General features: G+C 40.7%; 1 protein-coding gene across 5 annotated transcripts in view; it reads left to right on the plus strand.

Annotated features, from left to right (window-relative positions):
- mctp1a (multiple C2 domains, transmembrane 1a) overlaps positions 1-17060 on the plus strand; it is a 137526-nt gene that overhangs the window by 62427 nt on the left and 58039 nt on the right. For 2 of the 5 annotated variants that reach the window (XM_071482626.1, XM_071482629.1), the window contains exons 3-9: positions 3114-3256; positions 3478-3557; positions 5254-5365; positions 6993-7031; positions 10043-10207; positions 10849-10979; positions 11829-12015. In XM_071482626.1, the coding sequence (XP_071338727.1) occupies positions 3114-3256; positions 3478-3557; positions 5254-5365; positions 6993-7031; positions 10043-10207; positions 10849-10979; positions 11829-12015 (857 nt within the window). The remainder of the gene's footprint in view (positions 1-3113; positions 3257-3477; positions 3558-5253; positions 5366-6992; positions 7032-10042; positions 10208-10848; positions 10980-11828; positions 12016-17060) is intronic. The other 3 variants (XM_071482628.1, XM_071482630.1, XM_071482627.1) reach the window with 2 other exon arrangements.

Consider the following 17060-nt stretch of genomic DNA (forward strand, 5'->3'; position numbering starts at 1 on the left):
CATATAGGGTCCACCAATCCATCAAACCCACTATCTTGAACCTAAACTGGTTTTAGGCATTCACTTCAACCACTATTCATTCTTCTACAGCTTATTGATCTTATAATACCTATTGCTTATTGACTAATCCATCCACCAGCCCTATGGGACAAACATTCACTTTCTTTCTTCATGGACTTTCCCCAGCTGTGGGAAGTGTTTTAAAAAATGATATAAATGTCCCATACTGTAAGGTGGTTGATTTCCAAGAAAGCACCTCTGTGATGATTGCTCTCTGTACCCACACCACCATCCACTTACAACACCAGCCTTTTCCATTTCATACTTTCAGCCTGTGTGCGTTTATGGCACCATAAAGCCGGCACTATGGGGTGCAGAGACTGAACCACTGATGTGTCTGGGGAATATCGACCCAGTGGGACACAGAAAGAGAGAGAGAGACAGAGAGAGAGAGTGCGTTGATGCAGTTCTAGAGATTGGTGGCTTTTGCCTCCATGGCGCAGTAGGAAACCATTTCCCTTAAGTCTTATCTGTATGTTGGTTGTAAAGTATCATCTAGTGTTCATGATGCACGCACAGAATTTTGCGTTGTCCTATATATTTACTGTCTGTTACACTACACAGTAATGTCATCCTGTCATCTGTGCCTCCTTTCTACAGCTGTTCTGCAGTGATATGTCAAGGCTGACAGTATGAACATTAAGTGTAAGTGTTTCAAGTAGCTCTGTTGGTGCGCATGATGTTGCCTGAGGTTGTTTTAAAAGTGAAGAAGTGGACATTATTTCCCAGCTGGCCGGTGTTGGTGCATATTTTGCCACTCTTAACATCAGAGCTTGCTGGCAGCTGAGACTCACATCAGGAGATCTTAGGGGTTTAATGTTGTTAATACTAAGCATTTAAATACTGTATCACATTTGTTGTAATGACAAAATAAGCACTGTCGGTCTTGCCATCAGTCATCAGTCTCCTTATTGTCGCTAGTATCCATCAGTAAGGTCATAATGTAATTGCTGTTACTCTTTTGCTTATGATAAAGGAAGGCTCTTGACTGATGATACATGCAAACACTGAGGGAGCTCATCCTTTTATCAACTAGCATATTCGCTGTTAGTCTTGTATTGGATGTGGTGTCGACGTGTTTACAACACATCCGCCCTCAAGGCTGCCAAACAGAAAACAGGCAGATTACCATATAAGGTAAATGGTAAGGTAAATATATCACAGGACCGTGGTTGCTTGTGATCTTCACTGGTACTGTGCTGTAATGTCTGTATATTTACTTGATAAACCATAGGCAGTGTATATGCACTGTGTGTGAGGGCGAGAATTGTTTGATAATAGGATTTCCTTCCCTCTCCTGTGATTTGCTTAAAAGTAATCACTTTGGTCACAGTGCATGATGACATGTCACTGATTGGAGACACGTATAGCACCAACAAACAGATCAGTTCAGGTTACTGCTTCACTGGAAGTTGTGGCACATCATCCTTACAGTTACATATATATAAACACTGGAAGGAGTGATGGTTAAAGGACAAGAAGAAAGGCCCTCGGCTTTGTGCAAAGAACAGATATACACCTTGCTTGCAAGTTCCTTTCATTGTAAATAGTGTGATATACTGTAAGTAATATTTAATAAATATAACATTTACAGATTTTTATCAAGCGTATTAGCTTTGTGTTTTTGTGCATCCAAATAAATCCTATTTTCAGAGAAAATATGCTTTATCTTCATGTGACTTGCAGTTACATTGGTTTCATAGTATATTGAATTATATATGCTAAATTCTTACACTGAGTTTTTGAATGCCTAAAGGATGGCCTAGCCACCATTACTGTATATCTTGCTTACAAGTGAGTTTCTCACCTGCTAACATCACATCTGTAGCTCTCACTCATTGTGCTTTCTGTGTGTTACACTGTGAAAGGAGAAACACAGTACTCATATAAAAAAAGCACTCCTGTGTTGTTTGTGTGTACTTTACAGTACCAGTCAAAAGTTTGGACAAACTTTCCCTCTCAAGTAAATGCACTGTATGTGTCTGCAATAACTAACTTTCTGTAAAATATCTGTGATTAGTCTTGTTCAGGTCCCTTTAGTCACTTTCTGTTCTCTGAGCCTGAATGTGAGCAGACTGCTGAACTAGTAAATCCTCTGCATCTGGTCTTTGTCTCAGGTTTTTCTTTGCCTGTCAAAACAATTGACTTTATTCTGAGGTTTATGGACCTCGGGGAATAGGATGGTAGAATAAGGCAGAAATGTAATGGACAGGGGGATCAATGCCCGTTTGTCATGGTAATAAAATGAAGATTTAGAATTACACACCTTCTCTTTTTACTCCTGGTCATAATGATGAATGTTGAATGCATAGAGATAATAAATTGTGGAACCTGCAGCCTGTATATGCTCATGTGTCTCACAGAGTACACTGTACCTTACGTGTGTTACAGGCCTAAGTGCATATTTGTCTCTTTACATTTATATACAAAAGCCTAAGTATTGGTTTGTGCACAGTTGAGGAATGAATTGTTTGTTAGCATTCACCTAATGAATGTTAATTAATACTTATTAAAAAGAAAAACTAGTTTCACACGATTTATTGATTCCACCAAAATCATAGCGTGGCGTCACACAAACAAATGTAAATCAATGGCACCACCTAGTGTTCAAATAGAGGCATTGTATGGGACAAGAGCACAGGCCCCAGATTCAATATTAAGTACTGGTGATCACATGATCACATGACATGCCTTGTGACTGTTCTAGATAGGCTATTATGAAATAACTGCATGGTACAAAATATTTGTATAAATTGTGCAAACATATAATTTGTGTAGTTGGAAATGGATCATTCAACATCTTATAAAATATAGGATGTGTTTTTTTTTTACTTGTTTGATTTGATTGCTTTTTATATTTTATATGTCCTTATTGTTTGACCAACGACCAACAATACAAGCTGAGGAATGTGACCTGCTTACACTTTCAATTTGACCCTAACACTGTTTCTTATAGATCATTGAATAGGTAGCATACATCATAATTTTTGTGGTACTCTTCTCAATCCCATTATTTTCCCCTATTTCTCTGTGTTTGCTCTCTTTCACCGTAGGCACCAGTGACCCGTATGTGAAGTTTAAAATTGCAGGGAAGGAGGTGTTCAGAAGTAAGACCATCCATAAGAACCTGAACCCAGTGTGGGATGAGAGAGTAAGCCTACATGTGGAAACCCTGAGGGACCCACTATATGTCAAGGTACAGCAGATAAGTGCCGAGCTTCAACCTTCATCCTGCTGTAATATAAATTGCTGCTTTATTATGGATAACTGTTAAATCTTGATGGACGACTCCCTGTGCAAGCTCCCTTTTCCTCAAGTCTTAGTCAATATGAAAATGTCTGAGACAAACATCATATGCAGTGTGGTGTTGAGGATCCTCTCTTGACAGTTGCTATACTGTATGTTGTCTCTTCTTAGGTTTTTGACTATGACTTTGGACTTCAGGATGATTTCATGGGCTCAGCGTACCTCTACCTGGAGTCACTGGAACATCAGAGGTCTCTGTCTCTTTTGCCTTTTCTTTTTTTTTTTTATTACTCCTTTTCTTTCCAGTAACACCATGAGCATCTTCAATTCTCTGCCCCCTTATTAACTGAACTGTCTCCTGTACTGTTTGTCTCCACGGATTGTATTTGATACATACTGTATTAATATCTGCATGTCAAGGGACATCAAAAAGTGAGGTTAAGGGTTTGGGATTCCTTTCCCTTAACTGGGCACAGAGCTGTCTCCAAGCATCTTTCCTTACTTTTGATGCAGTCATTTTGATCAAATATAGCCTGTGGTCTCCATCTAGTGGCAATCTTTGGAAACACACCACATACCTCATGAAGCATGGGCTATATCCCATTTTGACTGTATAGAAGAGTATATAGACGCATGTGGAGGATTTTAATAATTGAAAGTCCATCATTTATTTTGTCTTAAACAGAAATATTACCATGTGTTAAGCCCTACACACACATGCTGTGTTTTCTACTCTGGCTGATTACACCTCTCATGAGGTGGAAGTCTGGTGACACTGTGCTAAGAACACGCTGTCTTCACTGCACACATTTGGTGTTGACATGGAAGTGAAAAGCACAGGCGTTATTGATAACATTAATAATGGCCCCAGTCTACTGAAGTGTCCCAGTGACAGTCAGCCAGTATGCACAACAGACTGTTTTCACAGCAGACGTTTTGGCATTTCGTAGCAGGAAAAGCACAGGTGTAAGTGATGTGAGAAACAGTGCAGTCTATAAGGTAAGCTTGTTCCAGGGCCCTGGGATTTTCCAGGCTGGCTCGCTTGCATGGCTCACGACACCAGTCTCACCTGTGCTTTTCCTTCGATGACAAATCAAATTGTCTATCATGAATAATATTGTCATTCATTTTAATGTCAAAATGTCTTTCATTTGATGGCCTATTATGCGATGTTGTAAATGATGACTTATGTTAAAACATGGTGGTAGACTAAGTGTAGCATGTAGAGACTTTAATGTTCACACGAAAATAGTCAGTGTGTTCAGTGAATGCTTTTTCATACGATCCAAACTATGTGGAAAGTTTAGGTTTCATTCATATTTTCATTGAAAGACATTATTCTGTATGTCTCCAATGAGCTGTCTTTTCCCAATATTAAGATCACAATCACATATCATAATTAAATTAGTCTCACATGGTCAGGACTGTCTCCATATGACAGCAACACCATTAAGCTTTCATAACTTTTGCTGTTGATTAGTGTTAGTACCTGTATTTAAAGACCTGCCAATCAACTTGAGAGTGATAGCAGGTCACAAAATCTTGTGTTTTGAGTTTTTGTGGAAGCTCGTCCATTTGGCTTACATTTGGATTAGGGATTATGACTTCAAACTAAATTGTTAAAAGCAGGTCTAGCCTGAGATACAGACAGTATTGTAATTGTAAATAAAAATGTCTTGCCCTGCTGTCAATGTACTTCCTTCCTTTCTTCCTTATGCATAATTTAAGATTGTTCTGAGATGGACTACTTGTTGTCGTTGTAACTCACTGAAAAGAGCAAGAATGTCAGTTAGTCAGTGGGACAGCTTATGTCAGTTCTTCACATCCATAATGTCAGACTTGAACTGATTGAATATGTGTATCCACTTTATTTTAAATGAATGTTCAGTATCCATCCTTCACAGTATGAATTTTTATGTGAACATGGTTTACTGTGCTTCCCTGTAGGACACTGGATGTGACTCTGGACCTGAAGGACCCACAGTACCCCGAACATAACCTGGGCACCCTGGAACTAGCTGTCACTCTGTCACCAAAGGAAGGAGATGTGAGGGATGCTGTAAGAAAGCTATATGAACTTTCAGTCAGATTACTCATTCATCTCTCTCTCTTCCTGCACACACTGCATTTCCTCCTCATTCAGGGGAATTATTCTTTATTTATTCTTTTCTATCTTACTCACCCTTCTGTACATCATGTCTGATATACTGTAGCCAAATATAGAACTGCTGATGAACTTAGCATATCTGCTTTTCAGTACAAAATCACACACATCAATATTAGAAGTTTCATCATACTCATAATTAAAGTTCTGCAACAGTGTTATTCCAGTTCAGTGAACTGTGTCTCCATACATCAGAAACTCAGGCAGGATTTGTTGAACTGGGATGTGCTGGCTTCATTCAGCCTCAGTTGTTGGAAACTCTTCAACTCAGCAAATACATATGCATAAACACAACTGTAATTAATATGTTCTGTGGAAAAGTTCCCTGTTCAAAGAGCACTGGATTCTCTTCTTAATTATGTTGGCTCGCGCCTCTGTGGACATGCTCGATGTTTCAGAGTTGCATTTATTTCTGTTCAATTATTTGTTTGGTTAATTGGACCCCTGCATGCTCTATCCAGAACAAGGCAGAGTCATGGGGGAAATATTTTATTCCTTTTGATCTGATGTCTTAATTCTGCTGCTTATTTAGTACTGTGGTTCAGAGAGTCCACATTTGACAGAACAAATAAACTCTATTTAGGTTAAGCATCATTTTGGATTTCTCCAACTGTGAAGAAAATTAGTACAAGGTTGCACAAGTACATTCTGGATGACTCTCTCTGTTGCCATCTACTGGTATGGAAGGGTAAGGGAAAATACAGAACTTCAGTGTATTTTGGAATTAATCCTCTATTAAACTGCTAATAATCTGGTTATTTTAGTTATGCGGAATCAAAAGTGTTTCTGTAAATGGTCATCTGATAATGTGTGTTTTCTAATTCACGAGTGTTGGGATGACATGAGGGGATTGTGTGAGTAAATAATAGTCCGCACATGTAATTATTGTTTCTATATTTGAAACTTTTGCATTGATGATTATATTTACATCACATAAATAATTTTCCACGAAGCTTAAGTTAGAGACATGTCATAACACCTTCAACAAAATCAATTTTGAGGACATGTCCATCATCCTTACTCATTGCCAGTACAAAAAAAGGATTTACTCTTATGTTCAGTGAAGTACAACTGTTTTTCAAGATGATTCTCTATCACTGGACCCAAACAATGAGGTAAAAAAAAAAACAGGCAACTCAAACAAGAAAGCAGCTATTTCATTTGCTTTCAAGGAATGGAAATGAACATTGTGAAAGTATCAAGTATAAAAATGATGTTGATACTGTGTGAGAGGCACAGCAGCTACTGTATACATACATGTTTATCTGTGCGTGTATGTGCATGCTCACACATGCAAATACTTCATAACACCATATGACAATTAAGAGCGCTTCTTATACACTTCCTGCTTACTTAACTTGCATGAATGACAACTGTCCCACTCTCCTCATCTAACCCCCCCTGCACCAGACCAGGGCTAACATATGAACTTCATACACCCCATGCCCTTTAATCTCTGACCCTGCAGCTTTAAGGGGGAGACAGTGGGGGGCGCTCTGTAACCGCTTTGTCTCATTTACAGACCATGCTTTTGAGAAGGAACTGGAAACGATCTAGTAAGGTAAACTAAAACAGCATGTAACCCCCCCACCCCACCCCACCCACAAACTTCCAACTGTACTGTAACCCCACTACCAACCGCACTTCACCTATCCTGCACCCTTCACTGGTGTCCTGGTACATGGATGGAGCCTCCCTGGCCCTCTCTCTCTCTCTCTCTCTCTCCCTCCTTCTGTTCCTTCCACAGTGGTATTAGCAATTTTCCTTTCTGATCAGTTCTTTAGTTTTCATTGTCACCAGCTTATTTTCCACAAGCTGCAATATACCACCAGCTTTTTACATCACCTGAGGTGATGTAAACTCTTTTTTTGTAATGAAAATGGGACTAAGCCTAAAGGTGATCAGTATATGTGAAGGCAAGCTATAAGCCATATATATACGCCAAGGGTGGAAGTAATGCAATACATATACTGCCATTGTTATAAGGGATGTTCTTTCGTTTTATTTCACTTTTTGAATTCTGATATGTTTTGAAACAAATTGGCCAAAAGTGGAGCCATTCGCAGTGATAATCAGTCATTAGTAAGAGTGACTGTAGTGTAATTTGGCTTCACTGTGTATTTTTTATCACAATTAAAAGAATCTGTTGAACTTTGTGCTTTGAGCTGTCTAAATTGTGTAGTGCTTCCGCTCAAGTTGAGCTCCAAGTATCATACTTTATGTTCGTGCTTCTTCCACCTTTGATCTGCATTGTGTATTGCAGCTACCGTGTGAGAAAATAAAGCGGTTGATTTGTTTTAGGGGTTTTAAAGGAGTCCTGTACAGCAAATCACTTGTGAAATAAGAAAGTTTGTTGATTATTGACTGATTATAGGACACTCTTAGACCCCTTTACATCAAGTGAAAATCTTTGATGTTCACATTATTTTGAGTTACCATTTCGCCATACGTAAGAGACTGCTACCTTTTGGTTTTGGTTTTTGTGATTCTTGTTGGCTGTCAGGTCAAACACAAAGCATGCTGGTCGAGGCTCTGCTTCTTATTTGCGCATGCATAAAGCTCCTATCATGTTTTTTAGCCAAATACAGCGATATGAGTATCAGAGACAATTTTGTGCACATGGTTGAGTTTATTTGCAGCCTTGTTTGCTCATGTTTCACTTCTAAAAAGGTACTTATGTATCTTTACATGTTGTCAATGAGAAGGAAACAAGTTAAATCTGGAAACACAGTTTTACTTTTAGTTGATTTCCTAAATTGTACCTAGAGACACTGATTGATTCCTTAACTAATGGTGAAAAGTTTGATATCCACCAAGAGACGCAGATACACATTTGAAGTGTGCTTGGTTGGAGCTGGGCAGACGTCCTGCTGTATCGTGCTTCCCCAAACCAAGCCTTTGAAGCCTCCAAACTGGGCCACCCCGCCTGTGACTCGGGAATTAGCTCAAACACTAACTAACTAGCTACTGTGCTACCCCACCAAAAAAGGCGCTGCTCCTGAGTGCCTCCCTGCCTCCGTGCTCGACAGCATACGCTACACGGTTATTTTTACACAATCACTTCTTTTTAATGAAGCATATATGAGTGCTGAACCCACAGTAGGAGATACAAACTATTCAAGAAGTAGTTTGAGATAATAATTATGAGTCAGAGGCATACTGAATTCAGGTCTCTCTAACTTTTACCACAATACAAAATGCTTATTTTGGCACTTCAAACATTTTTCTTCCTCCAAAGGACTGACAAAAGTTGAACCGTGTGCAAGGCTGTATTAGTTCTTAAACTGTATGTTAGCATCTCTTGTAAGACTTTCAGCCTCCGAACATCTCTGTGCATGATCTCGTTCCTGCTGTGCTCTGGCAGAGAGGATGTGGATTCCCAATGCAAATAGCCCATGGTTTTCTGTAACAGCAGATATGTAGCAACAAAACAAGGAAACAATTAGGTTCGTGCTTGAGTAGGACATAACAGCGACCTCTCATCGTTGGCATACAGTGTGTTAGGAGCAAGTGAACAGGAGAAATGAAAGATGTGGGAGTTGCTGTATGGGAGGTTGGCTGTATTGCAGGGAGCCATTCGCATTGTTTAATGTCTGGAGAATGGAAATTAAGAGGCTCCGTCTCCAGATCAAAGGCCTGCACTTGCGAGGCAGGGTTTGTTCAGAGTTTAATGAAATTCACCCGCAAAACAAAAGCTATGCTAATAAATTCTCCCTAACGAGGAAGGAGGAGAGAGAAAGGCAGAGAGAGAGCGAGCGAGGGGTGTATTTGTTTGACAAATAAATACCCTGCTCTTTGTTTTAGTGAAGGATACTGACATGATTCAAAGGGAGGTTAAATAGGCCTGTAAGTGCTGAGAAAACTATTGGGGAAAAAATGGACTTAAAATATGGATAATCATCAATCTGAATTTGCAGAGCTGTCAACTTACAGCACAGCCAGACGGAATAAGAAATTTACAGAGGTACACTGGATCAGCACCTCAGTGGTCTGCCTGTTTTAGATAAGACGGCCTGTAAATCACTTAAATTTATACAAAAAAGGCCAAACTGATTTAGTGATATATACCTTTTTGCGCAGACTTTTTTGTCAACACTAGATTTTAAGTAAACATTTAGAAAAGATAGAAGATAGTCACAGTACATGTTTTTCATTTATCCATGAATGTGGACAAAGTGCTGTTACCAACAGTGATCATGTAACTCAGCGTTCCCAAATAATTTTACACTGTAACTGACAGAATAGTGGGATACCCTGGCTTGTAACCTGTGGTGATGTTCTGGTCAGGTGAGCTCACACCTCAGGGGTTAATCTGATCACTTTCATTTTGTGTTCAAGTGTTTTCTTGTGTGTTTTGCCTGCTCCTCTCTGTGTTGTCTGTTTGGTATTTGTGATTTTCCTGTTGACAAAGTACACACAAGCCATAATTCTATCCTGGGGTTAATTAAGGCATATGTCTGTGTATGTGTGTATTTTGTGGGTGTTTGTGTACGTGCTGTCTGTGTAAATGCACGTTTGTGTAAATGTTTCTTTGAATGTGTGTGTCTGTGTGTGCGCGTGTGCCTCCTGCAGTATCAGAGTATGCGTCTGTCAGATGTGCACAGAAAAGCCCAGCTGTGGCGAGGTATAGTCAGCATCAGTCTGATAGAAGGTCGCGGCCTGCAGCCCATGGATGCCAATGGCCTCAGTGACCCATATGTCAAATTCAGGATGGGGCACCAGAAGTACAAAAGCAAGGTAAACACCTCCAACACACTAACGTGCCTTACTAGCACTTACTATGCACTTTGAGTTTGCTTCTTTACCTGATCTCCTTGCACTTCGCCTTATGGAACAGATTTAGCACATAGCACTTACTTCAAGGTCTCCTACTGCACTGAAGCTGTCGTGGTGTCCGTCTGAGTAAATGTAAACGTAAAATGTAATGTAAATGTAAACACACTGCTGCTTGAGAATTAATTATTCATTACATTCCATTTTTTCATCTCAATAGAAAAACAATTTAAATGTTCCAAACATATTGAGGCACATACTGTATGTCTTTGTAGATAGACTATTTTTGCACTGAGAAAAGTATTTGCTCCCTTGTTGTTCTTGTTCCCACAATAAACCTACAATAAACATTTCTAATAACTTACACAGTTCTTAATTACTTCTCTCAACTCTTCATTGTTGACTTTACTTATGCCATAGCAGGAAGATGTCATGAATCACATTTCTGTGTGTATTGTTACAGAATTCAGTCAGTTGTCTTGGTCTGTCCTCTAATTCTGCAACAGTTAATGACTCTTAATTCACATAGTATGTGAACAATCCATGTTTTAGTAGCTGTATCTGCTGTATCATAGCTATATAATATTCTTCTTACGTTTACTCAGACAATTCCCAAAACTCTGAACCCCCAGTGGAGAGAGCAGTTTGATTTCCACCTGTATGATGAGCAGGGAGGTTATGTGGACATCACAGTCTGGGACAAAGATGCTGGCAAGAAGGATGACTTCATGGGAAGGTACAGTGGTCTTCGTCTTTCTGGATATGTAGCTGTTCGACATCTTTGACTTTTAGGGACCTGACAGGCACAGTAAGTCATACAGAAAAAGGTTGCACAATGTTTTTGCAATCATTTTAGTCCAAAATGTTTGTGTGTGTAATTTGTATGGATTTAATCATTTTAACCTTAACTTTTAACCTTTTTTTTACCCTCCTGTTAAATATCCAGCATAGATTACTGCAAAGTAGAGCATTCACTTTAAACCCTGAGTAAATACTGAGCCATTTAATGTGGAAACAGTTTTTTTTCTAGTTTTCATCGGTATGGAGGCCCTTGAAGAAGCATTTGCTTTGAACATTTTGACCCAAGTCCAATATTAGCCTGCCTTGATATTAACCAGAGATAGATCAAGGGCATGCCAGGAAATAATTTCAGAAGCCCTCAAGATAAAAGGTTTTAATTGTCAGCTTTGACTAAATTGTCCGTAGTTGCTTATAATATACACACAACGCTTGTTATGTGTATACTGTTGCTGTGCTAGGTTGTTGCTATTGCTATGCTCCAGGACATAAATGATAACTCAGAAATGGAGTAAACACTGCTTTAACTGCATGCTTTAACTTTGTAGATGTTCTGTGATAATTATTACTTTACAGACAATTTTCAAACAACTTAGAAACTCCAGCCCCCAAAACAGCGACACTAGCATCTGTTTAAGTTAAGTCTGTATTGGCCCCTCTGGCTTTACTTAGCTTCCTCTTTTACTATCAACCTATTTTCAGCATGATCAGCTTCCCCACAAAATGTACAATATATTAACTCTGTAATTCTGTTTCTGGTTGTATTTGTTTGTGCATGTGTGCGCAGGTGTACCATCGACCTGTCGCTTCTTAGTAAAGAACACACACACAAGCTGGACCTGCTGCTGGAAGAAGGCGAAGGCGTGCTTGTGCTGCTGGTTACGCTCACTGCTTCTGCTGCCGTTTCTATCTCAGACCTGTCAATCAACATGCTGGACGACCCGCATGAGAGACACCAGATCATGCAGAGATATGTGAGTTAGTTTTATTGTAAGAGTGGCCTTCTATGTGTGAGTTTAAGATAATATTATGTTGTGACAGGCGCAATGTGTGAGAGCTCAACTGGAAGACCTAAACATTAGACAGACCTTTTAGAGGAAGTCACACCTGCCCAACATTACTGTGTTGTTGACTCGACCTTTATTGACAAAATGTTATTAAAACACTGAAAATAGAATAGAGCATGTGAATACAATTGAACACTAAATCCATGTCCAAATACACACACAGCTAGAACAAATTTTATGCCGTCACCCTTTATGTTACTGATGACCAGTTACCTCATACTGCGGCTTCTTCTCTTGGATTGATTGCTGTGTGACAAGTGCCGACATGTCTAAATTGCAAAGACAATAGAATGAGTCAGATCAACGTGTCAAACAACAAATCTATTAATTTATGAAGAATCTCTGTTGTTCATCAGGAACAGTCTTTTTTCTACAAGCTAATGTGCTGAGAAACTGAAGAATTGAAATTAAATCTACCAAGCTGCTGTGATTTGAGGTTAGAAGTGGAGAGCAGAGGAGTGGGAGATGCACAAAAAGGAAAGGAAGAAGATTCACAGGGGTATAGAGATCAAGGAGGGAGAAGCGAAATCACATGTCTGTCAGGCAGAGTTGTTTGGATTAACTGTTTGGAAAGGATGCAGGCTCACAGGGCTGGTTTGTTTCTGTCGCTATGATTCACACCACATTATTGTGTGGTATTTGCATCAGTGTCCTGCAGTGATTTGTGCATATTGTGAATTTATGATTAATGCATGTGGGCTTATTTATTTCAGTCTAAAATGTCTTAGCTTGTTAGCCAGTTGTCATTGATTTGAGCTTAGCATTAGAGAGAGAGGGAGAGAGAAAGAAAGAGAAAGAGAGAGCCCTAAGGCCCCATCTGCTCCAGAGGCCCTCCACTCAACACAATGGTTTCAGCCTATGTCTTTGTCTTAGCCTAGTTAACCCTTCACACCCTGTCATCTTCACTCCTTGCTACAAAGACTTTCACACACGTGCTCACACACGCACACATACACACACACACACACACACACACACACACACACACACACACACACACACACACACACACACACACACACACACACACACACACAAACACACACACACACACTGTCAATGGCAGCTTTGACATAGGACATTTCTCTGCACATCAACAAACTGATATGTGGTGTTATCACTCTGCAGCCATATTTGCCTGAGTTGTTTTAATAGAAATGTGAGATTTATTCACCTGATGTCTTTAGTTTATTTTAAGAGTTTATAACAAAACAGATTTTTTCTTCCAATGAATTGTCTAGGAGAGTTGTAGGAGTGCATTTTCCCATGAGTACCACTTGGTTACGTGTGTTTTTTATGTGCGGGTATACAGAGCGTATATTCACGTACAGTAAATAGCTGTTTGTTGTTTGTGTTTGAGAGCCTATAGGATGTGTTCTGGTTTGCATCTTTTGGTGTATGCATAAACACCAACAGCGAGGCTCCACAGGCCGAACACGGGTGCCACGACCTACATAACCGTGCCGGTGCCTTATTGGCTAGCTGCAGGAGGTCGATCACTGTGCTCCGCGCTGCAGCATCCCCCCAAGATCAGAGGGGGGAGCTCTAGGACCAAGACACGCACACACTGTGCTTCTCCTCACAGTCACAAAATGAGGGCGGGGAGCATGAGTGTATGTGTGTGTGTGTGTGTGTGTTTGTTTGTGTGTGTGTGTGTGTGTGTGTGTGTGTAATAGGGGGCGAGAGGTAAAGGGTGAGGGTTGCAGCGGGAAGGGAAGGCGTGTAAAATGAAAAGAAAAAGCTATTTCACCTCTCTCACAACTCGTGCAGACCCCTTTTTTCTGCTCGGCTGAAGCCGAGACATTTCCCTTCCTTCGCCTACCTTTTTTCCTGCCTCCTTCTCTCTCCCACACTCGGCATCTCTGTCCCGCTGTCCCATCAGCCTTGGCTCTTTTTCTGTTGCCACTGTGGCTCCCATTAGATGAAGGGATGGCGAGATAGAGGGTGGTGAAAGGTGGGAGCTTGCAGATGGAGGGGCACAGTGAGGTCGGTTTGAAGACTTGAATGGTCTCTACCTATTAACATATTCCTTTTCCCCAGACTGGCTGTCTTTCAGTTGGAGAATTCAATAAAGATGTACCTTATCAAAAAGCGCTGATAAGACCAAGTACCACCACAGTGCTAACAGTGCTGCTCAAAGCTCACTAATCTGTACAGTGTGTGTGTGCATGTGTAGGTGTATGTTATTGTACTTGGGCGCAGTTTTACTGACTAGTATTATTAGCTTGAAATCAGCTGTCCAGCACAAGCCTGCACAACACATCCACTACTGCTAATCACAAACAGGCATGCACACACAGACAGATGCAAAAACAGTACCTGCGTCAGCTGTCTAATAACAAGATTGGGGTTGGCAGAGCAATACCAGTACCATGCCGTCATCATTACAGCTTTAAATAACAGATACCTTCACAAACAATGCTAAGCAAGAGAAAACCATTGAAATCGTCTTCTTGTCCCAACCTTCAGTGGCATGGCCCACCTTGCTCGTCATGCAAACACACACACACGAGTACTTTAAGGCAATCTGTCGCAGTGGATTGCAAAGAGTGACTATTGTAAAAACAAAACACCTACGTGCATGTACACTTAGTTTAATAGCCTGAATTTCTAAGAGGACATTAATGATTTTAAAACCCAGAAATGCCTTGTCTCTTTGTCTCACACACAAACACTTATTCACACCACACCACATGTGGTCAGAATAAGGTCACGGTGCTGTATTTGGCAGGTGTTTTTTCCCCATATCAATCTATGGCCATTGAAGAAAATGGATAATAGACACCTGAGAGCTCATTAATGTCTCTCTTATTCTCACTGTTCTGCATTATGGTGGCTTTCTCTCTCCAGTGTGTGTGTGTGTGTCTGCCAGGTTTGCATGTGCCTCTGCAGACTTGCATGTTCAGCATGTATGTGTGTGAATGGGTACACATGAATTTCTCTTGCAAACTACTTTGAATGCAGCAGAGCTTTATGCAACTCAGTGCAATACACTCACTCAGTGACAACTGTCTTAGATGTACTATTGCTCACCGTAACCTTTCCTTCATCCCTAATTACTGTTTCCCAGAAGTAGAGAGGGACAGAGGAGGAAGGAGAAGAAGAGATTTATGCATTATGATGGCAAAAGGGGCACACACACTAATGGCTCTTAATGGGCCTGAGGTGGCCGCAAGATGAGTGGATGAGAGAAGGAGGACGTGGTGACCTCTGCTGAAGTGGTGGCACTTCACTATCCACCCCCATGTACTGTATAGCGCACACACACACACACACACACACACACACACACACACACACATACACATACACACACACACGTGCAGTACCTCTCCCACCCACTCCATTGCACTGCTCTAAGGTGAAGTGAAAGGACACAACCTGGACAGGAAGTGCGATAAGGGGCTGCAGTAAAGTGTGGGACGGGCAGAGAGCAAACTTTGGGAGAGGCTCTTGACAGACAGTGATCCTGAGCTGATGAACAGGAGAGGGAATCGGAGGAAGTTGTCAGCATTAGGTTTGTGTTAGAGTGTTCATAGCCATTTGATCAAATGTCCCCTGAACTGAGGGGCTGCTGGGCAGATGCTCTGTGTGTTTGTGTGTGTGTGTGTGTGTGTGTGTCTGATGAAAGGTGACACAATGCAAAGATGACAGTCAGTCATAAGGCTATAGCAGTGTTGATTCATTTGTGTGTTTGTGTGTCTGTGCAGTGTCACAGAGATGGGGAGAAGACGTCACAGTGACAAGATGTCAGTCACAGACAGGGCGGGGGTTTGTCTTATGAAAGCAAACTCTGTCCTCCCATTTTTTCTCTTCTCTGTTCATCCCTCCTTTTCATCTCCTTATGCCCATCATTCCATGTGCATGCTGATGGGGGTGTCTGGAGACATAAGTGAGGGGGTGGGGGTCGGTCTTGGCCTCCCGTCATCTCCCTTTCTCTCTACCTGTCTGTCTGTCTGTCCAGTCCATCTATTGCTGTCTATCTTTCTGATGGGGATTTGAATTCTTGTGGAGGATGGGTATGTACTCTACACCAATCATGGATTGAGGCTGAACCCTAAATGTCCCCTCAGGGAGACTGTATAGTGGGAGGAGGAAGGGATGTAGAGTGGGGAATTGGTTGGGGGATGAAAAAAAAAATTCTCTGCATCTATATATTAAAGATGTAATTTTGTCTCATTTTCTTTGTTCAATATCTGTGCTATCTTTTGTGTTTTAATTTTACAGTACTAGTGCTGGTGCAATATCTGCATCTTGATACAGTACCAAAATGTAAAAAAATTTCGATCCTGAACTTTAGGGAATACATTTACTATGAAGAAAAGCTTTTTTCCTATTTAACAAAAAATCAAAGTATTTCAAATGTTAAACGTCTAAACACAAGCAGCCACAGAAGTTTGCCCAAACCAAATACAGTCCAAAGTTGCCGAACTTACAAATGTGACCAGTTAAACACAATCTAAATTGGTTAGATTATGAGGTATGTTCATAAATATCAGATTCAATAATAAGTAAAGAAGATTATCAATCTGACCAGACACTTGAAGCCAACTTTTTGTACAGTGTTTGACATTCATTACTACATCAACAAAGTATTGTACAGCCTTACAGCTGCATTATCAGCATCATGAAGTGTTCAACTGTTGAACACTTACACTCTCAACTAGTCAGCCAGTAGTTTGCCCTCATCACTTTTTCTGTTGCCTCCTTCATGCCCTCTTTCTGACTCTCTCCCTCCCTCTGTCTCTCTTCTCGACTGCCCCCCAATAATCACAACAAGCAGCTGTATCTTCAGAGAAATCATGCTTTAAAATTGAGAGTTGTCCCCTCTCTCCCTCTCTCCCTCTGTATGTCTCCCCCCCCCCTTCTCTTTCTTTCGCACAGACTCCCCTCTCATCTCCTTTAGAGAGCTTTTGGACAATGATATCGCTGGAAACAGGCAGAGTCTGACA

Source organism: Trachinotus anak, unplaced genomic scaffold, assembly GCF_046630095.1.
Source record: "Trachinotus anak isolate AG129_WGS33_773 ecotype Australia unplaced genomic scaffold, CSIRO_AGI_Tana_v1 ptg000008l, whole genome shotgun sequence".
Taxonomy (NCBI): domain Eukaryota; kingdom Metazoa; phylum Chordata; class Actinopteri; order Carangiformes; family Carangidae; genus Trachinotus; species Trachinotus anak.